This window comes from Salarias fasciatus, chromosome 8 (assembly GCF_902148845.1).
Source record: "Salarias fasciatus chromosome 8, fSalaFa1.1, whole genome shotgun sequence".
Lineage (NCBI taxonomy): Eukaryota > Metazoa > Chordata > Actinopteri > Blenniiformes > Blenniidae > Salarias > Salarias fasciatus.
In genome coordinates this window covers 5965959-5991976 of record NC_043752.1, presented here as the reverse complement: position 1 = coordinate 5991976, position 26018 = coordinate 5965959, and the positions used below count along the sequence as shown (strand labels likewise).

Genomic DNA, 26018 nt, shown 5'->3' with positions numbered 1-26018 from the left:
TTCCGCAATGGAGTCCGATTTATTGCCACAAATTTGCAAAAAGTCTCATTTGTGCATGTACAAAATGTCATTTTAACTTTTGAGTTTCATTATCACTCTAATTGCCTCCAACAGAGTAAGTTCTATTCAGTGACAACAAATGGGAACAAATTCAGCCGCATTCCGAGACTCAAGTAGCACAATGACAGACATGCTGGGATTTGGTCAAATCTTAATATAAAGGGACCCAGTACAGAACCTTGAGGTACACCACATGCTGGATAGAGTCCTGAATAGAGCATAAACTGCCTCCTATATTCAGTTTTATTTTAGAAAATAGTGTCACTCATTAAGGGGTAAAATTTTAGGTTTATTGGGTGCAGTTGAACAGTGGTTAAGTTCCTGGCTGTTTGACCAGATCTTCTCACCACCTGTATCAGAAAAACAAGCATTAGTCATGAGCCATTTCTCCCACTACACACAAAAAAAACTGCTCACCTCGATGCACCTATTGGCCCTTGATGGGGAATTCGTCGTCCTCTCCAGAAGGAAGCGGCAGCACATCCCAGTCGTCGGGAGAGTACTTGGAGTGGGCCAGGACGGATCTGGCACGCTGGTATCCATTGCTGGTCTGGACGATGTGGGACGAGGGCGGCACGAGAGGCACGTCCACCGACCCCAGCGGCACGTCGTTGCCATCCCAGGGGTTATCGAGGAACTCCGGCAGTGTCAGGTCGTTCAGGTTGAAGACCTGAGGGACCACATGAAACTTGTGGCCCCACGGAAAGGCCTGGAACACCGGGAATCCGGGACCAGCACTGTCGTCTGTATCAGATCCCGCACTGCCAGAACCCCGGGAGCCGGAGCCTTTACCACCGGAACCTCCACCTCCTGCAGTAGAGCCATATCCAGCTCCACCAGTCCCATAGAAGTAACTAGGGCCTCCACCGTAGTAGGTACCCAGTACAGAGTCTCCACCTCCAGTGGAGCCTCCACCAGTGCCTGTTTGAACTGAAGCCACAACACATTGAGCCTGAAGTCTCTGCCGAGAACTGAACCATTCTCATGTTCTCTCACCGTTCGTTGGGAAGGGGTAGCTGAACCCAGAGCCGCAGAGCAGCAGGCAAATCCAGGAGAGCCTGCAGAGGAAACCGGGTCCCGTAAAACCAGCAGCTCATCCAGCAGAGGGGTGAAGATTCAGAGAGGGAGACTCACCTGAGAACCACCTTCAGCACCATGTTGGACTCTCTCACAGAGAAAAAAGCAGCACAAGTTCAGCTACAGCAAGTTAAATCGCAGCAGTTCGTTCACGGCTGCAGATAGACAGTTCACACCGTGTCTGTTCTCACTGCTCCGGTCTTTTATACTGCAGCTGCTGACGACGCCTCCGTTAGGCTCATTGAGCTCAGCTGCTGCTGCTCCGCCACAGAAACCAGTGGAGGCACTGAAACAGAGTCACCTGGAAAAAAAAAACCTTTCCATTACCTTTAATCAAGCACATCACTACTTTAGTAATGATGAGAAATTCAGATTACACATTACAGATCTAATCCAGTCAATGGAATCCAGCAATTCTCAATAACATAAAGTCCAGTTTTCAACCAAACATTAGAACATGAGACAGAGGATGACTTCAAACTGAACGTCACCATTTCAGTTTGGTGGATGAAGATCATCTGTTCTGGACGTTATTGTTGATGGAGACAGATTGACATCGTGAAAAAAACCAACAACAATACAGCTGGACTAGCAGGCGGGTTTTAGAGAGGTAAGCTGTTTGTTTCAGGCGGTTGATCGTCATTTAGTGAAATAGTGACAGTTCTCACTAATGCTGACGTAAGGAAGACGGGAGGGATAGCAACTGTGCAGATAACGGCTAACTATGAGCAAAGGCAGGATACACCTGGGAGAGGTCGCTAGTCCATCATAAGGCTGTTAAAAAAAAAGAAAAAAAAACTGCTAAAAAATTTCTGGTGACTTGTGCCTTTGTTTACATGTAAGCAAAAGGCACATATGGGCGTTTTTGCTCCCTGGAAACGAGCCCTAAATGACCTAAATGACCCCTGATATGGAATATTTTGAATTAAATTTCAGATCCACTGTGTCGAGGCCACACTGCTCTGACACTGAGAAAAGGTTGAGGGGAGCCGGAAAACTGATTTGAATAACAGATGTAAATCTGGTGAGTATTGCTTATTTAATCTGATTATAAACTGAAGTGTGTATGTGTGTGTGTCTCTCTGTGTTCGGCCTGTCCAGGCAGCTTCCTGTCTTTGTTCACAGTCGGCTTGCATAACTTCACTTCATCTTCACGACATTCACACGACATTCTATACTAAAATGTGTTTTCAACTTTTCTTTCTGAAAATCAGAGGAAATAAAGTAGGTTTGGAATTCACCCCCCCCCCCCCCCCCCCCCCCCCATGTTTTCTTCACACTCTGTAGATATTATATACCGAAATCAATAAATATCTCTCCCCTCAGGGATTTTCTTTTCCTTCGATTCTGCAATCTGAGGCCAAACAGCTGCAAAAACCCCTACATAAATATGTGGAGGTGCGACCTCTGAAGCAGCTTCCTCCGTGAATCCGGAGAAAAAGTCACCGGTGACATAAACTTTATCACCGCCACAAACGGGCAGATAGCGCCGCCGCGCAATTACTACCGAGGGGCGGGGGCGGCGAGGGAGACAGGACAGCTTTCAGTCACAGGGAGGGGGGAGTGAAGGGCTGCTATCCAGACGGAAATGTCCACAGTCGCTAACATGCTGTATCTCTGATTGTGTTTTCTTGCTTGTTGGTAATTTTCTCCACCGACAGGCCGCCGGATGCCGGAGAGGAAAATTGGTACGTGTGAAGAAGGCTGTCAAAGAACTGCTGCCGTTTGTCCCGCGAGATTAAAAGTCATCACTCTTTCCTCCTCGCCAAGCGCCCCCACCCCACCCTTTTCCTCTGACCTACACCAACCCCACCACACACACACACAGAAAGCAGTGCAGCAGTTTCATGCTTCTGTTCCCTTGGAGGCGATACAATGCGGCCCTTCGATCTCAGCCTCTTTCAGTCGAACTGTAATCATCATAATTAATATGAGTGATGTATGCGCAGCCTCGGCCTCCCATCGCATCCGACAGTGTGTGTCCCGCCGGGGACCGGGCAGGATCGATACCGGGCTGCTGTGTCTACAGTGCATGGGCATCACACACACACACACACACACACACACACACACACACACACACACACACACACACAGTTTGATCTCTCATGCTATCCAGGCCCAGGCGCTTTATCACCTTCAGGTTGATCTACACGGCTCCTGTAGCAGATGGAGGGAGGTGGAGGCGCGCCTGGAGAGTGCAGCCGCTGCCATGACCGGTCGGTTCATTTTCTACCCTAAAGACTGAGCAAAGAAAAAAAAAAAAACCTCACCAAGGACAAGCGGAGTAGAACTACCTGCGACGCTTCCGGTGACCTTGTAAGGTCTCTCAATAAAAATCACTCCGGTCTTGTGCAGCGTTCATAAATATGTTAAGATGGACATGCGGGGGCGGGGGGATAAACGCTGGAGATGATTCATCTCCGTCAGTTTGCAGGAGTCGGATCAGGTGAGAGGTAAGCGTGAGGTCTGGGTGACATGGTATCAGAGGCATCGCTTTGTCGCTTGTTTATATTCGAACTGTCGCGCATGAAGAACGAACCAAGAATGGGTCAGTCAGCGGGCAAATACATTTACTGGCTGACTCAAATATCACCATGCAAATGAATGCCAGGGGTCAGTGGTGAGAGTCAGAGCATCTCCATGACTACATTCATCAGTCCGATGCTTTAAAGATACATACGGCAACCAAAGTGAGACAGAATGATGCCTTGGGCAGTGCTTATGTTGATGCCACCTTGACACACACCACCTAGTGGACACGTTTCCCTGATGGAAGCGGCAGCAGGACAATGTTTGGAGGAATTTCACCAGTTTGAGCTGTTGGTTTGTTTCATTGAGTTTCATGCTGTTTGTACCAGATTCTGAGTCGACCGTCCCAGAAACCCAAACTGATCAGAACAATCTAATTTAAGCCATTATTGATCACACCCTACTGAGATGACTGCAAGGCACAACGAGGCTGTTGTTTGATGAGAACCAACACTGACCATTAAGGTGGACTGACCTTACTTTAAATATGCGGAATCTCTTCAGAACATACGGTGATTTTGCCTCTGGTTTGCACCATTGAATTAACTGCAGCCATCATCCAGGCTGTGTACCTCCTGTTGGACAATGCCTGTTATACAGTCTCATAATCAGCTTTTTATTATTTTCAGTCATACTGACTTTCCTCTGCAAGGTCATCATATTCTGTCAGGACTGTAACGCTACAACAGAGAATTGCTGCTTATTTAATAATAGATTTTATTTTGAGTGTATAAAATGTCAACATGTATTGAGAAAGAGTGGCCAAATAATGAAACTTTCAATAAGTCACTCTAAAAATGTTTTTATTCTTATCAAAAACATGCAATCTTCCCAAAAAAAAAAAAAAAAAAAAAAAAAAAAAAGGAAACAGAATGATTTAAGAAAAGTTGTGATTTAAAAAAGTACTTTATCTCACTGCGGACGGCAACTTCCAGTGCTGACACTGAACCCCATCGCAAAGCGCCTGTAGGGTCCGGATCAGCCGAAAACAGCAGCCATCCAGGTGCAGCTCCGGGTGGACTTCCTGCCATTTGCTCGTGTCTTCATGTTGACCAATGTGACGATTTCAGAGACTGTATTCGTTGGATGGATCTGCTTTTCAGGACGAATGGATCGCTTGCTGCAGAATCCATAAAAATTGGAGCAACGGCTTGTTTTAGCATTGTGCTACATAGACTAAAGGTTTACAATAAATAACACACACCTGGAAAATAAACCTTTTAAGAGGCATATGTTCTGGTTTCAAAGTCACAGTCTTGGATCCATGAAAAACACAAAAAAAAAGGTCATTTTGTTCCCTCAACAGACGCACTTCAAAGAGCAAAAGGCGGAGTTTCTATATTTTGTTTGGTTTCAAAAGCAACAAAAGACAGTTTTGTGTTACTGAATCTAGCCTTATGAAAACGGTATTTTCCTAAAATAATTAATAAGATACACATTTGCATGCCCTTTTCTGTTCATTGCTATGAATACCAAACAATACATGTTTCCAATATAACTGAAAGTCAGAATCTATTTCAAAAACGATAAAGTGGGTGAAATCTTCCAAAACGTATGGGAAAAGAAGCATAGTTAAATAAAGATGAACACAACCCCAGTGTATCCCAGGTGGCAGACCGCGGTCAGAGCTGCTCTTTTCAGCTGAAAACAACAGAACCAGGTTCATTAGATTATATCAAGAGGAAAATATTAGCTCTAATATACAGTGTGTGAGGTGTGTGCGCATATCTAAATTAAGGGCAAGAGTACGTTGAAAAAGAATTCAACGAAATCCACAAACGTAACTGAAAAAAATCCAATAAAGAATTTACACAAAAGAGAATGAGAGAAAATACAGGGTAATTCTTATCTATCAACATAGTCAAAGAAAAGCATGAAAATAAAATCGGTTTTAGATGAAAGTAATGATAGATAAACAAAATAAATCTGTTGCAGATGAACAAAATCAGTTCCCCAGTGCAACGTACCTGAAAATGTAGTTTAGTTGTTTCTGAACATAATTTTGTGGAGACAGGATTTCTCTCTCGGTGTTCTGTGATCAACTGCTGATGTTTCGGGATAAAAACACAAACCCTCACAAGGTCCCAATGAGAAACTCTCCCAGCTTTATTTCTGAACTCGTTCATTGTTTGCACGTCTGATTTGAGATGAGAAGTTTGGAGTCACCCCCTGATTTTTGTATTTTGAGCGAGAAGTCTGCGACGGGACATCCCTGCGTGATGCAGCCCAGAGAAACGACGTCAACATGTGGGGAGAAATACAAGGCGAGGTTTTCTGGAGTCACTCCGCCGCTGGCTTCGATGAGGAGCGCCGGGAACTGGTCTTTCAGTGTTCGCGCCGCGGCGTGGAGCTCCTGCAGGCAGAGGACAGAGTCTCAGTGGAAACAGGCAATTCCGCGCTGCTGCGCGCCGTCTGTCAGGATCTGAACCTGAGGTTGGAGGTTGTCCAGCATCACGACGTCGGCCCCGGCGCCGGCCGCCTCCCGGCCCTCCTCTGCGGAGCCGCACTCCACCTCGATCTTACTGCTGAAGCCGCACACCGAGCGGGCCGCGCTCACAGCCTGGGACCACAGGACGCAGCCCTCACTCTCTGTTACCTCGCCTGAGGTGCTGTTTTAGTGAGTTCCTCACCTCCGAGATGCTCCCCGACGCCCAGATGTGGTTGTCTTTCAGCATCACCATCCCGCTCAGGTCATACCTGTGCGTGGACGCGCCGCCCACCAGCATGGCGTACTTCTCCACCAGCCGAAAGCCGGGAGTGGTCTTCCGCGTGCCGGCCACTTCTCCGTGCCATCCCGCCGCTTTGGCCGCGGCCCGGAGCCGGGCGCAGCGGGTGGCGATCCCGGACGCCCGGGCCAGGCAGTTCAGAGCCGGACGCTCCCCGAGGAGGAGGCACCTCGCCGGGCCTCGCACCACAGCGGTCAGGGTGATCGCGTCTGGACCTGGAAACACTCCCCAGTTACTGTTTCCATAGATATAAATGTTTCAGTGATATACAGTCACATGTACACTATATAAACCAAGAGTTATGGCACACACTACTTAATGCTCAGTACATATTTCAAGTTTCATTGTGGCTCCCTTTTGTTTGGAGAAATGGAGAAGCGATACCCAGACATCCCACTCCACATGGGCGCAGCCACTGAACCACAGGAAATGTACTGAAAGCACTTCATGTGTTTTGAACATGTTAATCAGTGACGAGCTGCTGCTTGGCAGCTGAACTCTTTCGGGTCTGAAGTCAGGCTGCAGGGCAGCAGTCGGTCGTACCGATCCGGTCCCCGTCCCGGTGGATCCAGTCCACGGTGCAGCCCACCTGGGTGAACACGGCCGTGAAGAAGGGGCTTCCTGCCAGCACGGTGCCGGGGCTCTTACACAGCAGCCGGGCCTCCACCTCCGCCGACCCCACGCACACGCCCGCCGGGTCCAAGCCGGGCGTGTCCTCGGCCAGCCAGTCCTGAGCCAGCCGGGTCAGGGCGTGCCGGGGAAGCGAGTGGGCCGCCAGGTGTTGGGGTGAGGACATGCTGGGAGCACAGGAAAATGATCATTTACTGCTTCAACTGCCATGAAAATGGGAACAACAGCAGGCAGCAAAAGGATTTCTTCTTCATGTTTCAGGCTCACTGAGGCACAAACACAGTTTTAGGAAGTGGTTTGTGCTCACGCTAACCCAACAGAAAGAGGCTCTTCTTTCAAATTAGTGCTGTTCAATCTGCACAACATTGAGAATGAAGTTAATACTCACTTGAATGAGAGGGTCTCCTGCTCTGTGCTTCAGCGGCTGCAGACTGAGCGAGCTGAACACAGAGAACTGGGAGCCGGAGTTTGACCCTCAGTCCATGCTGGAATGTTTACAGAAGCTGCATTGATCGTTGGCCTCGCCGTGTGAAACTCCTCTCAGACTGCCTGTGCTGCTGGTGTGAACTGGAACAACGGAGAGGATTACCCTGGAAGGTTAGCTCAGCATGAAACAGAGAAACAGAACAAAGCAACACCTCATGTGAGCAACTGGATCACATGTTCCTGTTAATGCTACCAGATCACAGCTGCTCAGGAGAGGAGGGGCCAATCACAACCTCCATCCAAGTCACTCAAGGTTCTGTTTCTGGCTCATTAGGATTCAATTATTAAAATAGTCATAATAAACAAATGGAGATGCTCCTTCTATGCTGATGACAATGTTATTTTTTATACTCAAGATGAACATATGACCAGAATGTGTTTGCTGGTTAAAACTGAACTTCACTTCAAAATTCAAGCTCAGTCTACCTCCAAATCTTCAACTTCTTTCCCACAAGAGATCTTTTGGACAATGAAAGAACAAAGAAGCCCAGACATCCATGTGCCTCATCTGTTTGCCAAGAAACCATCCATCCATCCAGTGTGAGAGTTCCAGGAAGTTCAAGCTTTCACCAACTCAACAAGCATCAAGTCCTTCAGCAGCGCTCTGGCTCATCCTTTAAATCACAGCCCACAGGTCAGCTGGTTAATGGTGCGTTCAGGGAACCACACCTCACTCTAATTCAATTACATCCACCCTCACACAGCCCCCCCATTCCCCTGTCTGCCTTCATCCTCATCTCCAACCTTTACTCCATTCTTCCAACCATTAAACTGGTCTCCATCTACGACTCGCTCTGCGAAAGAAAACCACTTACCTGCAAATTTAAACCAGAAATTAGACTAGATTAAGATAAAAGGTTTTCAGATCACTAAAACTGATTATAGAAGATGTCTAATGTTTTATAGAGTCAATAAAACATTGAACACGTGTCGGTTTGGAAACCTTTAAGCCACATGTAGCCATACATGCTAACTGCAGCATTTTCAGTATTTCTGACATCCACTGACGGTACCTGGCATTGCTTCCACGGTGAAGTTAATCAAAACAGTATGTGACACAGAAATAACAAGGAGCCATGAGGATTTGCTCATGTCTGGCGGCACCGGGCCCCCTGGGACGGAGCGGTGCAGGTAGATACGGAGGCAGAACCAGTTACATAACCCCAACAGTCTGATTATTTTTTTGGTGGCTAATTACAGTTTTATCGCCCGCTTCGACTGCGATGCGTGATTCTTCCCCACGTCACAATCGAAGCGGCGGAGATAAGATGGAAGATGGTAATAATGCTTTATGGTCGTTGGAATCGCAGTATTTCAGGCACATTTTCACTCAATTATCCAACAAGGCTCATTTGAATAAAGACTCACAGCTGTGGGGAACCTTTGAGTCCATTTAGCTGATTGGATTTTACTCATTTATCTCCACACCGGATCGCAATTTGATCTCCAAGAAATATGAAGAGAGGCCCGCTGCTTTATTTATTTATTTATTTTTTTGATTAAAAAAGCCTGACGGTGAAATATGCCTGGATGGCGGAGCACGGTGAGCCGCCTCCTTCCCTCACGTGCTCCCTCCTTCCCCCTCCATCACTCTCCGTCCCTGTTTGATTCATGCCTGTGCTGAATGGAACCAACACGCAGGCTGTGACGGATGCCGGCAGTCGACTCATCCCTCGCGCTCCTTCAACGCGTTCATTTACATTCGATTACTCTCACGAAGGCGACGGCGGCCTCACGTGTGTGCACAGGGTTTTTTTTTTTTTTTTTTTGTAGGGTTGCTCCACATGACGTCCGCCTTCTTATTGTTGCGTTCTGAGAAACGAGCAACAAGATGCAACAATTCAGACCCTTCATCCTTGAGTTGCGCGTGAGCCAATGAGGTGAGAGCATCTCCATGTTGCTAATCAATCAATATGTGAGTGAAGGATGATGCCTGAAGAGCCGCTGGAGATGCTTGTGAAGAAACTGAACATTAATAATTTAGGACGACTGTGTTTTTCAGTCTGAATCTCACCTGAGCACAAATCTAATCTATGGAAATGTGTCGGAGGTGCAGTAACGGTCTCACATTGATTTGAATATAACATCAGTGGGCGTGGCTTAGTTTGAGTAATTCGTCACTGGATCAGTGTTGCCAAGTTTGCTTATTTTAAGTGACTCGGGGCTTGATTTTCTGTGAAGTCACTAAAAAATCTCATCAGTCACAGGCTGGAGGTTTTTGGGCTTGTCTACTAAGGTTCACTCTCTTTATTTGGGCTTGCTCTGCTGCCGGTATGAACTCCTCCGGATTCTCTCTCAGGCACAAATACTCAGTTATTCCAAATTAAAAAAGACAGGAATGAAAAGAAATTGAAAAAAAAAACCCCAACTATTTTCATGTTACGCATCAAAGTCCTTCCCATTCTTCATCTTTAAATGGCGTACAACTCAAAATAAGAAAAGAAGTTTGTGAACAACTTTGAATATTTGTGATTTAATGAGCGAGACTAAATTAAATCAGAGCAAAAGACTCAATGAAGTGTCACAAATGAGAACTTTGTCCTCGCTGCTTTTGCTTGATTACATTTGCTCCTCGTATTTATATGATAATGCGCTCTGTAAAATGTCTTGAGTCATCTGAAGGCAACAAAACACAGTATTTCTCGCAAGCGTTGATGCCTCCCTCAAGGTATAAATTCACCTTCTTGCTCCTTCCATCAACCTGCAGCATCTGGTTTATTCATATGTCATAAACAGATTTATTGTTCATGCATTCCTGAACCTCTTATTAGCCTAATCCAGCCATCACGTAGAATGTAAAATTCTTAGATTTAAAAACATGAAAATTAATGTGTAGTCCTTATGATCGCTTTAAGCTTTTAAACGATGACGATTTCCATTGAACCAAAGGTAGTGAAAATATTCTTCGGCTTCCAGCTCCAAATCGAACAGGTTTTGGACCCCACAAGAAGAGCAAAACAAATTCACACAAACAAATCCTCCTGATGACCGCCTGTCTCTGCCATCCAGCTCACTGCCAGGGATCCAGCTCCTCACATCGTGTCCCTCTTTCGCCACTTCCTCCAGATCGTCGGTTGACCGAGCTCTGGCCGTCCCTTCAGTCAAGATCCTCATTATCTCATCATCTCCTTCCAGTTCTACCCTCAGCCCGGCTGCAGATGAAGTCTCTTCTCTCCCCAGCTGATTATCTGCACCTCTAACGACGCTCGATGTGTCTCATTTGTGGGAAATGGACAATCGTTTTCAAGGTTGAGAGGATGCATTTCCAGCGAAGGCTTGTTTGTGAGTATGAGAGGGAATGCGAATGTGTGTGTGTGTGTGTGTGTTCCCTTCACCAGCGTCAACACATGCTGTAAGAGGGAAGCCTCTCCGGCTTCATGACAGCGTCTCCCTCCATCACTGCTCAATGTCAGAGCTCCTCTTCCTAATAACCTGATCCCACCTGAGCTAGAAGCTCATCCCCTCTTAAATGTGATTTACTGCTGCCAATAAAGTCCAGAGTGCATCACTGACTCGTTACCTCGGCGGCTAATGGAGACGCCTAATGCCGTCTTCCTTCCTCTGAGCCAGGCTGCGGGAATCATTACGCCGTTCGCCCCGGCCAGGGCTCTCAAAGCCGTGGTTCAACACGGAGCATTAATCAATCATCAGCGCGCTGTGTTTACCGCTCCAGCAGGCCGCCGCCGCCGCCGCCGCCGGTGGACGACTGGAGAAGTCAACAACCGCTTGATGAGTTTATTCACTTTGGAAATGGCACTTATATTGTTCCTCTGAGGCAAACTAATAACACACACACAACCTGCAATTCCCAACTTTGCATGCAATTACAGGCCGAGGAGAGCAACAGACTGAGAAATGGCGAGAACGGACGGAGGCCCCGTTTCTATGACAACACTACAAGGGAAAATGCGTTGTTTTCATGTTTTGGATTCTGATAAGTTTCCCATTTACAAGGCAAAAATGTTCACGATGAAATGGCAGAAATGATGAAAACGCTCAAAATCTCATCAAGAAGGAAAAATGTCTCATTTCACTTGATTTAAGATAAATTCACTTATTTCAGCAGGACAGAGTGACGTGTTTTGAGACAATTTACGGTATTTCATACATTAAGATAACATTAAAATGAGCCTCGGAGAGCGGATTGTTCTTGTTTCGGCCTTCTCTCTTCAAACACCACTGAAGTGAGGAGCCTTGATTGGATTCAGCCTCCGTCACAGAAGAGGCGGCCGCCTGTGTGGCCTACTTTTCAACAAGCTGATTTACAAGAGAAGGAATCTCATCCCTCTCCCTTCGGCCGCTTGGTGCTTCCAGGGGGAGGTTAAAGGGAGTCTCAGGTGGCGGGGCGCACGCACCAATTACGCAGCAGATAGAAGTGCGGCGGCGTGGCTCCGGCAGTCGCGCGGCAGCGAGGGGGAAAATCAAAGCCGGGCTGTAAGAACGACCAGAGGCCGAGACACAACACACACCTGCACGTCCGAGGACACGGCGCCGGCGCTGATCTCGGCAGGCGGATCTCTCACCAGGCCCGAACACCTGGTCGGCTGCCTGACGAAAATAATCAGCCGGGGTGTCGGCAGTCAAACGACAGACAGCGGAATAAATGATGGCGTCGCGGGAGATTAGAGCAGCTTCTGGCTGTTTGCGAGCGGCACTCTCATTGTTAGAGCTGAAAAATGATTCGCTCTGGGAATCGGGCCAGGAGGACTCTCAGCGTGGGGGGGTTAGTTCAGGGCCGGACGACTCTGGGCGACTTGAACCAACCTCCAACCATCTGTCAACAAACAACAGCCAAACATCAATATCAACCAAACCCACCATCTATACACAACAAATGGAAGCACAGACTCCAAAGATAACAAAGGAATAAGGTTAAATAACAGGGTTTTCAAAGCATTTTGTGTAAAAGACGGTTTTCAGGAGCTTTTTGAAGGCGCAGTCAGATTCTTCCAGTCTTCTCTCCACAGGATGTCAGGGTTCTGAGTCAGGAGGATCTTTTCTGTCACAATAACTGCTTTTAACCCAGTTCCAGACTCTGACGCAAACGTAAAATTCCAAGGATTTATCTGAAACAGCAGTTTAAAGACGCCTCCTCACAGTCATGTGACGCTGCTGCAGAAGATTTCACTACACGATTGTGTTTGAAAGAGCTGAGATTTTACACACACACACAAATTCCACATCGTGTTTTCCAAACCCAATTAAAACGTGGCGAGTGGCTTGCGTCTGCATATAATCATATATATTCCACCAACACTGGTCCCACTGGTCTCCAATTGAATCGATCGGTTTTGATGTTCATTAAGCTCATAATCGCGGTGATAAAACACGGCTGTGGGTCTGAATTGAATGTTTTAATGATTTCCACTCATGAATCCAATCAGTCAGAGATGCTGGCACCTCGAGCTTCGTTAAGATCTGATGTGCGATTCCGATGATTGAATTCCACGACGGCGTTCGAGTGTCAATGAAAGAGAAGCTCATGTGAAGACGGTCTTTAATGAAGGGTCGCCTGCTGCTGGAGGATGCGCCCATCACACCAGGGATCTTCTTCCCCTGTGCAGCCGCTCCTCAGATGGTACAAAAGAACTCCAGCTGTTCTGCACGAGCTGAAATCGGATGCGTTCATTGTGGAGGATATCTTAAACCGAAGCTCCTCGTGAGGCTGCGTGACGCCAGTAGAAAGAAGAACACATCGCTCTGTATGATCGAACTCCACGTTCTGCCGTTATGCGCTCCATCCTTCACAGAGCTCCATTTAGCCGCCGTCACGCAGCGCATGAGCTATTATTTAATATGGAAACTGCACAGGGTCAATAAGCTTTTAGTTTCGGTTCACTTAGACGCCGGCGCGGTTTGAGATCTATGTCCGAGCATCGGGGGGATTCCGGCATCCATCGGAGCGCCGCCCCGCACTCGCCTGATTCAATTAAAGCTGCCGTTCCCTTTTGGGGAGGAAGAGGCTGAGGAGAATAACGAACGCCTCGACGCCATTGGAATTGCTAATGCTGGTATTTGGCTGCCATTGTATTGGGAGGAAATTTAACGAGATTCAATCAGCCCCGGAGGAGAGTTGATGAATATCAGTCGACGCGTCGCTCAAGGTTAATCAGCTGATGTTTTCTCCCGTGAACAATCAGACCGAGATGAAAGCACGTTTAACACCGGCTCCGGATGCAGAGCGAGTGCTAAACTCACGCCACGCTGTTTAGGTGCAAAGTGTTGATTCGACACCGGCTTTGAAATGTGAAGACTTTCAGGTTGTAAATCATCTGGAATGTTCATGTTAAACGTTTCAACATGAAGCGTTGGAGCATTTTATTACAACCATGAAGACTTGAGTGAGCCTCCCTCTTATCACCAGAATAAAACACTATTTCCATCAACAAGCTCTCAGACTCAAACAACCAAATTACAACCAATAGGTTTTAAATTCAAGCGCCTCCTTGTGGCCACGCAAATAACTTCACAGAAGCGGCACGGATCAACCACAAATAGGATTCTCTGCATTAAAGGTGCTGTAGGCAGAATTCTGCATCTCCACCATCTTGCTTAGGGTTACCTAAGCAAGATGCCGATTTGACCCATCTAAGATGGCGATTTGATACCCAGCACAGCCAATCCTGTCCTGTTTTCTCTGACATCACGCCCTTACGCAAGTTAAGCCCCTCTTACAAGAACGTGCGACGAACGCCCCTCGACCAATCACGGTTAGAGCCTCATGGGCTCTTCTGATTGGTCAAAGATACCTGGAGTGTCGAGATTCCTTTTCAGCTCAGAACAGAGACAGATGGAAACGCTGCGCCCTCACAGTAGTGCAGTTATGCTACACTCCTAAAGGATTATCAATGGATACTCTAACATTTAATCCAAAGAAAACACAGAAAAATTAGCATTGACTAGCAAAATCCTGCCTACAGCACCTTTAAATGATGACTTCAGTTTGGTTTTCAAAATAAAACAAAGTATTTTCTCAAACAGATCAAAGGATGAATCGCAATAAAAACTATAGAATGGAGAAATCTCTGTATTCTAATTTGTGCTTCTCTAGAGACAAACATAATTTTATTTTTTTTCTGTTTGATTTTCAAAATAATATTCATTTATTATATATTTTTAAACATTGTTCCTCTTCTGTTGTAAATCAATCAATAAAGCAATCGGTCTGTCTGCATGTCGGTTTTACATCACGACAGAGATCGTACCTTTGGTCGAAAAAAAACTGTATCACGTTACCAATCTGAAAAAACAAACAAACACTATTTACCTATAGATGCATGACTTTTCCTCGGTACATAACACAAAGAGGGCAGATTGTTATTGAAATAGTTTCTTTTTACATGGAGGCGATGATTGTTCCCGGTGTGTGAATGAGCGCGGATCGTGAGGCTCATCGCAGAAGTAGAAGCGTGAACTGAAATTATGGGACGAGGAGAAAAGGTCGAAGGAAAATGTCACCTAGTCGGAATCAATAGCCTCCCTCTCCGGGGAGCGCGCACGTGCTCGGAAAAGTTCACGCCGTCGTCGACTCCGGCGAACTGCTGGGGAGAGATAACCGGAGCGATCCACGCAGACTGAGAGGAAGCCAATCTTTTCGGAACTTTCTTTCCCACACAGGTCATCACTTTCCCACTCCTCCTCCTCCTCCTCCTCCCAGCTCCGTCACGCCCCGCCCGACGGCCCGGGCACACACTCCACGCTGCTTTCTTCTCGCTGCTCGCTTGTTCGCGTGACAGACATATCGCCTCTTTCCTCGGAACAGCTGAAAAAAAAATAAAAAATGCAGCCGTCAGCACATTAAATCACGGAGGCCCTCGAGTGTGAGGAGCTTTAATGCACCTCCCCCCCTCTCCTCCTCCTCCTCCTCCTCCTCCCCCAGCAGCGACTCAGCATAGATGTTGTGCTGATCTATCCAACGTGTTTACTGCCAATAAAACGGTCTGCGCCGTGTTGACTTCATGCACCGCAGAGGATCATGTAACAGTCCGGGAAGCCAAATATGAACTGCCTGAAAATATGTTGAGTGAAGCTCATTTAAGCTCCCATCATTCCCCCTGTGGGGAGAAAACGATCCACATACAGACAGTAATACTGTAGTGAATGGGTTGACCATGCCTTCCACCGAAGTTTAAGAAATCCACCGTATAACTGACTCATGAACAGACGTCAGACTCTCGCTACGTCTTGGCGAACGCTCAGAAACCTTCGTCTCTCACTCACACTTCCTAATAACGGCCAGATTTCTGCCTCACAAGGACTGAGGAAAGACTGTGTCGCACAATGTCAAGTCCTCCACAAGAAAAAATACTTCACGTCTCACCTGGAAATGAACAAAGCGCCGAGGTGAGGGTGAGAGAAAGTAGGAAACGAGACGGAGGTGTGGAAAAGCTCTGAGTGATTGGGAGCCCGGACTCGGAGCCAAGAAGGGGGACGGGGAGTGAAGGAGACACTTGAGGGATGAAGGGTGAGCTGTCGACAGGGGAGGTACATCAGCTGCTCTCCTGCTCTGAAAGAATCATGAAGACACACTGATTTTTCTCTGAGGACGGAACACGGTGCAGAGGTGAGCCAGGAAAACAGCGAAAAAAGCCCCCGGGCATGGAAGAGCGCCATGCTGTCAAGTGAAGCTGCTAACTAGAAGAAAGTAACTGCAGAATAAGACGTTCCTCTTAAACATGCATGCAGACACAGCAAGCAACACATGGGACTCTGATCCTGCTACTGGGTTTAATTATTTTCAAAAATGCGTTTCTCCTCGTTGTACACGTGGTTTAAAAGCCTTGTGATCCATTACCAATGAGTAGATAACAACAGCCTACAGTATAAATTAGAACGTCCCCGTCGCATTGACTGAGAACTTTGTCTTTGATGTCAAAACGAGGCTCAGTTCACTGGTTTCCAACCTCCGGAGGCTTCGTCTTCTGTGCGAGATGCAGGAGAAACACAGAACAAGAAATTCGAGCGAGTGTTAAGCCAGAGCTAGCGTCTTTCACTTAGCTCTCATTACGCTACGCACGAAATCAAAAGCATGCGCTTCATGATCCGGACAGGTGGAAACAGTGTGTGGAACCTGTTTTAATCACAGCAGCCTTTCTGTTGCTCTTACATGAAACGGTTAAAGAGTTAAAGCAGCACGAAGCCCGCTCTGCGATGTGATCGCTCGGTGCGTTTGATCATGCTGAGTGAAATGTTTCTCCGACTCTGATCATCCCGCAGATTTATCTGGCCTGTGAAGCTATTTTGGGTCCTAACAGGAATAAAAACGCCCCGAGGAAACCCAGCCGATGGAGCCGGGCGGCGATGAGAAGCAGAGACTCTTATCTGACCTCGAAAACACACATCAGTCGATCTTAATTTTCGCTCTACATAACTCGGCTGACACTCGGTCCGACGTCTCCGAGAGTCGCTATCGGCGCTGAAATCTGTCGGGTTAATGAAGCGGAGCAGAGACGTCCTGGGACGCGTCCCCGGCAGGACACGTTCCCTGATAAGACTGATTCAGTTAAAAGAAAATGGAGCTGAGAGGAATTAGGAATGAGTGGAGGACACGGCTGTGATTGGCCAGTTATATAATGACCCGAGAGTCTCTGACTAATGACTTTTCGGACAAACTCGTGTGGAAACGGCCTTGGTCACACGTCTGCTTCAGGAAGTCGTCCATCAAACCAAACACAGATTTTTAGGCATTTATTTTGGATTTTCGCGGATGAATTACTGAAGTCATTATTATGGCATTAAGGCAGATCTGAAACCCGCAGTTCTGAAGCCCCATGTGGCTTTTACATCCTCGGGACTGGTTACCTGTTTTAGCTCTTTCGCCAATTTAGGTGCAATATGAGAGTCCTCTTGTCAAGTATTTCAAGTGTGCAAGTTATTTTGCGAGTCTTAAATGGATAATAAAGCTGAAAGAAAACTGATAAAATGGGTAAAATGACTAAAATGGCTCATAAAGTTAAACTACTAAGACCCGAAAGGCACTACTACTGCTACTGTAGGTAAAAATTGCTTAGAAAACAACTTTAAAGCAACTAAAAACCACAAAAATTGTCTTAAAACAACTAAATTGCCTTAAATAGCCACAAAGAGTCAGAATTTATAATTGTTAAAATTATTAAAAACATAAAACAGTGAAAAATTTCTTCTGACAAAAATTGGCTGGTGAAAATGAGAAGCTGACATTTCCTAGAGGCAGTGAATGCATCATGACTCTGGTAGAGGAGGGCTAATGCTGTGATGCTAACGCTAATGCTTCATAATGTCACAGATTCAGATTAATAAAACTACTGCTAAATCAAACTGAAGGTTTAAAAAAGCAACTATTAAGACTAAAGCTGATGCTAACAAAACGTCTCGGATGGTAATAATAACAGCACAAGTGAAATTCATATTGAAATAAGTCCTTTTTACATTGCATCTGTCTGAATATCAGTGTGGGTGTTGTGAGATCTTTGTTGTTAAAAATCACTTTAGAATTTGGATTATCTGTGACCCAGATAAGAACAATATGTTTTGAAGAAACTGAGCGCTCGTGGCTGCCGGTCCACTGTGTGCATGAGTGAAACACAGCTTTTATTCTCAGCGTCTCACTCGCTGTATTTATGACACATCGAGGTGCTTTTATTCTGTACGGTCTTGTCGTGACTCGCAAAAATGATTAAAAACGTTACGAGTAAATATGTCTCCTGTTGTGAATGAGCTCGTAATGTTCTCTAAGTAAATGAACGGCTCTGTTAAAGGTTTGCATGAATTAAAAATGAGAATCAAACTAACTCACAGTGCTAATTTACCGAGTTTCAGATAGCAGGAATATTTCAACACTAATTAACATTATCTTCTCCCCTGTTGGGATTTGAACCTGCAAACTAAAATCTGCCTCTCCAGTGTGTAACGCCACCGCTTCCTGAAGATGATGGAGATGATAATGTGGCTATAGGAGCGTCCTCATGCTGCTAAAGTCACTGGGATGTGAGCATCTTGAGGAAAAAAAGCTATTAATAAAATTCTCTTTATGCTCCAGTTGCTCTCTGGATTGAAGTTTCAGGTACTGAAGGTCAGTCTGGGCCTTATCGTCAACAGTCGGGGGGGAAATCCCTCGCAGTGAAGGAATTTTAAACACCGTTGTGGGACTCTTTCCTTGAGGGCGGCATGTAAAAGACGGAGCAGAGACAGAGTGGGACCTCCATCACTCATCTCTCGAACAAAAAAAATCGAACCGAACCGCGACTGACAGACACCTGGATCACCGAGGGCCCCGCAGCCTCCACGGTCAGCTGCAGTCAATCACAGATTTCTGCTATGCATTGGAGCCGGGGGGCCGTTGGGGGGGGCGGGCGCCATAGCGACAGTACAGTCTGCCTGATATTAGCAAGGCTGGCTGCTTCTTCATCCTGGTCGGCGATGAATTCCCCAGCCGACCGAGCCGAGCGGGGCTCCCGCATGATTGCCTGGGACCTTTCAATTTACCGGCCGCCACACACCTCGCCGAGGAGGAGGAGGAGGAGGAGAAGCTCGCAGCATCCACACCAACCTGCACATGCAGTTTTAATGAAGTGTTTAGGCCGGAGCTCATTACGCGAGCAAACACACGTGGGCTGCAGCCTGCGGCCGCTCCCGGCGGATCCCGGACGTCCACACGTTCGGGTTCTCTTGACACCCCGCCCCGCTTCGCTTCCACCACCGCAGCACATTAGAGCCGCAACGATAGCGGGGATCGCAGCGCGATCGGAAACCGCGCAGCGCGCTGCACCCCGGGGGTCACTGCCGCTCTGACCTACATACGCCGCTGGAGCGGGAGAGCATCGGGGAAATTACTGGAAAGACGCCTCCACTTCCACAACGCCGTAATAAGATACGCGCTTCAAACTGATTACTGAGGAAATTAATCAGGCTTCAGGAGAGATAAAAGAAGCTGAAAATTATTGATAATAACAGGAAAGTTATATTTTCCCATCATGATCATGTAGCTCCTTCAAAATAAAAGCACCTGTGGCTTGGTGAATACTGGTGTTTACTCTTAATAACCCCGATCCCCCCGGAATGTCTGGAATGAATTACTTCTGTGGTTTGTGCCTTCGCATTGTTTTGACTGATGATCAATCACACAAAAAAACCAACAAGTATTCGCTCCGGCGCCAAGTAGGTCAACAACGCCGCTCCCGCCGCTGCGGCCGCTCGGGTCTCCGTACTTATCCCCGTCCTCATGAGCCGCGGCCGCAATCAATTCCATTCAATTCAGTTCCGTGCTGAGAACAACAGAGAAAATAGATCTAATTTGTGTCGCGTTGTGTGTTTTGATTAGATGGACAGAAAGGCGTCGAGGTGAAGCGGCGTGCTAATCAACGCCATTTCTGACAAGCGGGCTCTCAAAGTGGCGAGCGATTGAAAAACCCACTGTAGTTCCATTAAAGAGGGATTTATTAGCCATGCTGCTTTTTACTTGATGAAAAAAGAGAATTGCTGAACATTAAAACACCTTTTCCATCTTAAATATTTATTTTATTGATGATGAAATATTAATCCTGTCATCAGCTGTTTTAGTACAATTAAGTAGAAAAAAGGTTTCTGGTAGTTGCCGCCTGAAGCGGGAGGCTTTCTGCCTGCAGTGTGACAATTCAACGTCGGGACCCGTTAGCCTCAGCTGCATTTCGGACCCTCAATCACGCGACTTTCGCTGCACTGAAGCGACACTTGGCCTTTCTGGAGAGCTCAGACTTTCCGGGACAAAGACGTCTGGCGTCTGGCTGATGTTCAACTTGGCTTCACCGTGGCTGCTGGCAGCCGTACAGAGCGGCAGACCACAATTAGGACTGTTTTTTTTTTTTTCAGTCAGTGTGTGGCGTTGCGATAACCGAGGGTGACGGCTCGCCATTATTTGTCCACGACTTGCATGACGGACTCCGTTCAAACGGAGCTTTTCCTGCTAAATGAATGGAAATGTTCTTCAGAACAGCACTGAGAGGACTGAATTAATGAAATCACAGTTTCTGAGTGAACAAACACTAATCAGTCCCTTTCAGAGTCGGTATTGATCAGCAGATATCTGGACACGTCAGGTCTCCTGGAAATGGCGCAGGACTTTAAGTTCCAGTGGTTGCATAGTCGACGCCTTCATCAGATATATACATACCGTCCCATTTGTCCGTGGAGACGGGCCGTCCTCGCCGCCCTCCGCCGGCCTCCTGGAGGAGGATCAGTGGAGGAACAGGTGCGAGCAGGTGTGCTGGAGGGGTTTGATCTCTCCCTCCCCCCCCCCCCCCCCCCCCCCCCCCCCCGGCCTCATTCATCTCTCCCCGTCACGTCCAGCTGTGGCCCCTCGCCGCCGCCTCATTGTCATTCTGGAGGGACGACCGTCCTCCAAACTTATCAGCGGAGGAGCCGGAGCTCTTACGCTGATTATCCTCGGCGAGGAGGAAGCGCCGCCAGCGCCCCTCGTCAGACGCTATCTCCTCCTGTTTGTTGACAAAGGGAAGAGCTGCACTAACACGCCGTCGCCGAACGGCTCATCTGATGCTACGTTTCAGACTGAAAACTCGCCGCGGCGTCTTCTCAGCCTCTCATTTAGCCAGATTGTGGTTGTCGCGTGGCGAGATTTATGATCAGAGGACAAAAGACTAAATCAAATTTATGATCCTCTGACGAACACGGTGTTAGTTGTGTTGAAATTTATCGACATTCAATCCATCAACTTGATGAGAAAAGTGTCATGATGTCTGAGGGTCACAACTGAAGGAAGTAGAACGCCGTAGTTTGACAAGATTAATCATTATTTTTGCACGTTTCTGCGAAAAGATGTCAAAGTTTTACTGATAAGACTCTTTGAAAATCACACGCAGCTGAATATTTCTTTCCGTTCCGTTGAGTATGAGACATCTGGAAAAGAATTAGACAAACAACGATGACCATTTCTGCCTTTCTGAGCAACCTCAGCTCAGATTTAGATTTAGATTAAGACGTGCGATTGCATGTATTCCAACCCAGAAAAATCCTGAAGAATGAAATAAAATCTTTGAGATCAAAGAAGAAGTGGAGAGATGCTGGAAATAACCAACAAAAATGACATGCCATATGTAGAAGTTTGTCATTTAAAGCTTTTAATGATCACACATATGAAAATCTTCAGTTCTGAGAAGCTATTAACACTTTTATAGCCATTTTACAGAGGATCCCTACATTTTTCATGAAATCATATGAAATTTTATCTTCATTTTCATAGTAATTTATTTCTTGGGTAAAAAAATAAAGACACAATCTCTAAAATGGGAAAAATAGTTGAAACCATAAGAAATGGAAAAAAAAAATGCATAAATGACTATTTCTTTAGGGGGAAATTTTAAATTTTGCTGATTTTCTTGTCGGTATAAAAATAGCCGGAGTGGTAGGTTCACACACAGAGGCTGTGTTTACCCGACCAGGCCCATATTTCCTGGGCTGATGAGCAGAGCAGATATCGGATCCCTCATCTTGTCCTGGCGGAGGTGAGGGGAGGGAATAAAGTGTCCTTCAGACGACCACGCGGCTCCGGCCTGACGTCACCCGAACAGCAGCCCAACAGTCGGCGAACGGCGAGAATAAGAGTCTAATTCCGATGATGAACAAGCGGCCGACACACTGAGAACGCATCGAATTACTGCATGACCCGATTAAAAAGAATAATCTAATTAATTAGAGGCTTTGTAAGAAATTAATTGCAAATTAATCACAGTAGGCATAATTTACTGGTATACTGAAATAACACACGATATAATAGGAGGAACAGAGCAGACGGGACTGATCTAATGTTGGTGAGAAACTTTCCATCCATTGAAAAGCAACCGACCAAGTCCTGGGAGAATATTGCCTGGGATGTTATTCCCGTCCATCTACTGAGCATGTGCAGAAGATCTATTCTCCACGCTGTGGTGCTCATGTGCAGGCATTTTGCTTGAAAATGAAAAAAAAAAAAAATGCAGTTTGTTAAATGTTCTTACAGGATGGTTCAAGGTGAAGTTCTCCTGATCAATGATCAGCCACGTGGCTCCGTCCTCGATCAATCCTCAGCCCACTGAATTCAGAGGAGCTCTCTCTCAGTCTCTTAAAGTTACAGTAGCCGCTTCCTCTCTTTCACAGCTTAGCTTTCCATATAAACATGAATATGAATTTTAACTGACATTGGAACAGTTTTCTATGATTTAACCACTTCAGTGAAACGATTTACTTGAAAAACATGAACGGTTAAACAAAATTACAGAGTGTGCTTATTTACTGACTCACTTGATTCAGATTCAGAAAACTGTTTCCACATGGGGCAATTCATTTGCAGCCTTCCGGTGTTCCCTCACATTCATGTCACGCACTCACTGCACAACTCGGTAAATAATAAATAACTGAATCAATCATCGAAGGAAACAAGTATGACTCACATATGGAGCAGAGAGCGAATTCTGAACAGCAACAGTGAACTGGATATAAAGATACGCACATCAGATTTAAAAGGCAGTGTGAATAATAAAAAAAAACAGTAAGAACAATAATGAAAACAGTAAATAAAATATAAAATGTGACGTCTCAATAAAATCCCGTCTGTGTTTAAAAGCCTGATAGCAGCAACTTTTCTGAAAAGTTGCATTTTTGCCTGTTCACACGGAGTTGGAGCACCGTTGTCATGGAAACGGAGCCTCAACCAGAACTGTTCCAGGAAGGGGAAGCAGTGCAGACGTGTGATATGGGTTTGATGAAATTCTTCCTCCAGTGATGAGAGCGGCCGCTCACGTTTCTTCAGAGGGAAGCAGCGTTCGTCTCTACTGGCCGACATACCTCGACTGACCCAAATCAGCCCCCCCCTGCCTCGCCTCGCCTCGCCTCGCCTCCCTCCCCGCCTTCAACAGACGGCTGCATGATGTAATCAGCAGAATGGTGTCAGCATCCAGTCAGCACATTTCTCGGGGATTAACCTCTTCGTATACTTACTCAATGTTAATGGACGAACTGTTCTATTTCCCAGGAGCGCGAGAATCAGATGTTCTGCCGGTTCCTGGAGGCGTTGGCGCCATGAATTATTGAGGCGGCTGGAGAGGGAAGAAGCAGGCAGCGGAGGATTCATTAGATGATCTTTAGATTTTTACCCCGTCCACGGGGGACGGATCGATTTTTATTTGACCTGGCGTGCATTAAACTTTCGTCGGTAACAAGCCGATTGTCGCCGCCCGGGAGAACCTTTCATCCCATTTGTGGCCTGAATTCCATCGTGCAGCTCAGAAAAGACTGGCCATATATTGTTTTACAGCCCTGATAAAACTTCTCCAATAAAAACAAATCTCTTTTTATTACCCAACTATTGCTTTGTGTCTTTAAATTCCCGTACATTACTGCCCTGCCTGTAGGTTATCACAGCTGTTAAACAAAGCCCCGTCATGAGGGTAAGAAGACCGTTCCAGTTTGGGATGGGAGGTCTTCCCGCCGTGTGTGACTGCGGTTCGCCAAAGAGGTTAATTTGGGGTTTGACGATAATATCTGCGTCGTGGAGGAGCGGCGGCTGGCAGCGCTCCAGCTCCAGCGCTCGGATGCATTTTTAATGACGTGCTCTTCGCGGTTCCGTCAGGCGTACCGGGGCTTGTTGGCGGCCGCTGTTCGAGGTCGGTCAGGGCGAGTTTGAAACGTGAAAGCCTCGTGTGTGCTGATCAGTGGAACGAGGTGTGAGAAAACGCTGAGCCGCTGCTGGAGGAGATTAATATCAAGGAGAGTCAAGCATCCTTCATCCAGTCTGCTGTTTGTGACGTTCATTTTTGAGGAACTGTAGATAAGGAAGGATTTTATAAGGCAATGGGAGGGGTATATTGTCTTTGTTATTATTGCCCCAGCCTTGAAATATCCATCTTCAGTATTAAATTAAAAGATATCATTTATTCTGTGAGTCTTATTTCTTCAGAAACATCATTCCAAAGATGAGGAGCCCTGATAGAAACAGCTTCAGTCTCCATTTCAATCAAAAGACTCCCACCTGAAAAGCTAAAGCCGCGGGCCGGCTCATAAGACGTCGGCTTTTTCACCGTGTAAGGTGAGGCCAAAGCCCCGCAAGCTTTAGAAAGGATCAATGGAATCTGGAAATCAATGGTGAAGCACTCAGGGAGGCAGTGGAGAAAAGTTTAAAGTGAGCAGTGTGATGTTGGCTGTTAGTACCTGTGAGAGGCTAAAGTGATGCATTCTGGACTAGTTGGAGGCAAGAAAGTGACTTTTTTTTAAGTCAAAACAGAAATAAAGTCGTCCAGTCTCAGAGAAACAGTCTGGATTAGTTTTTACAGCTCGGTGGATGAATTTTAATCTGTATTTGCAAATTCAGTCAATTCCATGCATTTTTTTTTTTTTTTTAGCTCCAAAGTAAACATGGTGATGATTTCTGCAGAACCAGACCCAGAGGTAGAGACTTTTTCTCCTCTCTGTCATTTCCTTTTCTCTCATTTTATCCTCAAACCTCCAACCAGAACACGGCAGCCTCCACCTCTGGCTCTGCAGGCTTCTTCCTGTTAAAATGGAGTTTCTTCTTTCCACTGCCTCCTCTTCTTCCTCTTGTGGAATTGTTTGGTGTTTTCTGTAAAAGTGAGATGGCTCTGTCATGTCTGACGCCAGTGAAATAAAATGGAATTGAACTGAATTGAACTTCCGTGCTTTGATTGGTTCATTCTGTCTCCACAGCGACAATATCTGGACCCGATAAAACCCAGTTTTAGAAGAACCCGTTCAGGAATTTATGGAAGACAGGAAACCACAACTCAAAGAAACACTTGTTTTACGCTGAGTCGTCGACCCTGACCTCCCCTTTCGATCCCAGAGCCCCCATCACTTGTCTTTATGGTTCTGCTCACACATGAAGTGTCTGAACTGAGCGCTCAGTTTCCGCGGTCGTATATTTCCCCACCGGCACTAAAATCGGACTAAATTTATGTCACATAACGAACCCCAGGGTTACACCGGGATGTAAAGCATCCTGGAGTTTAGGACGTTATGCGGGGTTGTTACCGGGCGGTTTTACAACCCAAATGAAATTAAACGCCGTCCTTTATTGTATTCGGTGCCTGGGCGGGTCGCTCGCTCACAAAGCCTTCACTGTTTTATCGGCGCGCTCTGTAATTTCCACAGCTGTCATTCCAGGAGCAAACATCTGGATTTATGGCCGATAGGCCGCCGACTCTGAGGTGCCTGATTTGTTGAGCGCTGACAGTGATATTACTTTAATTTCCTGTTTGTATCCGCGCTGATGCTTCCCGATAAATCCAGGCGGAACACGAGGGGCCTGTTGACTGTAATGGGATAACTTCACAGAGAACGGGAGGGCAGGAGTCGGCCCGGGAGCGGCGTCCTTCCGCGGTCTGTCTGCGCTCACCTTGTGAGTGGAAGCGACTGATTGAAGTGGGATCACAGCCTTTTTTTTTTTTTTATTTTGGAAAACAATGTGAGGGTCACATTGGCTTCGCTGTAACAGTCCTTCAAAAGTAGATCAGGAGAAGATGAAGTACTCTCTGCTCCTTTTTGGCA

The 26018-nt window shown here is 46.5% G+C and overlaps 2 protein-coding genes across 2 annotated transcripts; both read right to left on the bottom strand.

Annotated features, from left to right (window-relative positions):
• Positions 1–487: 487 nt before the first annotated feature.
• On the bottom strand, positions 488–1355 carry LOC115393729 (probable peroxisomal membrane protein PEX13). Its single transcript, XM_030098839.1, has 3 exons — positions 1195–1355; positions 1057–1118; positions 488–990 (listed from the first exon to the last, which is right to left on the bottom strand). Exons 1-3 carry the CDS (start codon positions 1215–1217, stop codon positions 488–490), a joined length of 588 nt encoding a protein of 195 aa, XP_029954699.1. The 5' UTR covers positions 1218–1355.
• Positions 1356–5756: 4401 nt separating this feature from the next.
• LOC115393499 (nicotinate-nucleotide pyrophosphorylase [carboxylating]) lies at positions 5757–7532 on the bottom strand. Its single transcript, XM_030098504.1, has 5 exons — positions 7414–7532; positions 6939–7192; positions 6300–6610; positions 6098–6229; positions 5757–6022 (listed from the first exon to the last, which is right to left on the bottom strand). The coding sequence occupies exons 2-5, from the start codon at positions 7189–7191 to the stop codon at positions 5792–5794; spliced, it is 927 nt and encodes a 308-aa protein (XP_029954364.1). The 5' UTR covers position 7192; positions 7414–7532; the 3' UTR covers positions 5757–5791.
• Between the last annotated feature and the right edge of the window lie 18486 nt (positions 7533–26018).

Excerpts from the sequence above, each read along its gene's own strand:
- LOC115393499 (XM_030098504.1), bottom strand. The coding sequence starts at position 7,191 with ATGTCCTCACCCCAACACCTGGCGGCCCACTCGCTTCCCCGGCACGCC. Across the intron at positions 6,230-6,299 it reads CGTCGGGGAGCATCTCGGAG|GCTGTGAGCGCGGCCCGCTC; the intron begins GTGAGGAACTCA and ends CTGTGGTCCCAG. Across the intron at positions 6,023-6,097 it reads TGGACAACCTCCAACCTCAG|GAGCTCCACGCCGCGGCGCG; the intron begins GTTCAGATCCTG and ends CTCTGCCTGCAG.
- LOC115393729 (XM_030098839.1), bottom strand. The coding sequence starts at position 1,217 with ATGGTGCTGAAGGTGGTTCTCAG. Across the intron at positions 1,119-1,194 it reads GTGCTGAAGGTGGTTCTCAG|GCTCTCCTGGATTTGCCTGC; the intron begins GTGAGTCTCCCT and ends TTTCCTCTGCAG. Across the intron at positions 991-1,056 it reads CTACCCCTTCCCAACGAACG|TTCAAACAGGCACTGGTGGA; the intron begins GTGAGAGAACAT and ends TTGTGGCTTCAG.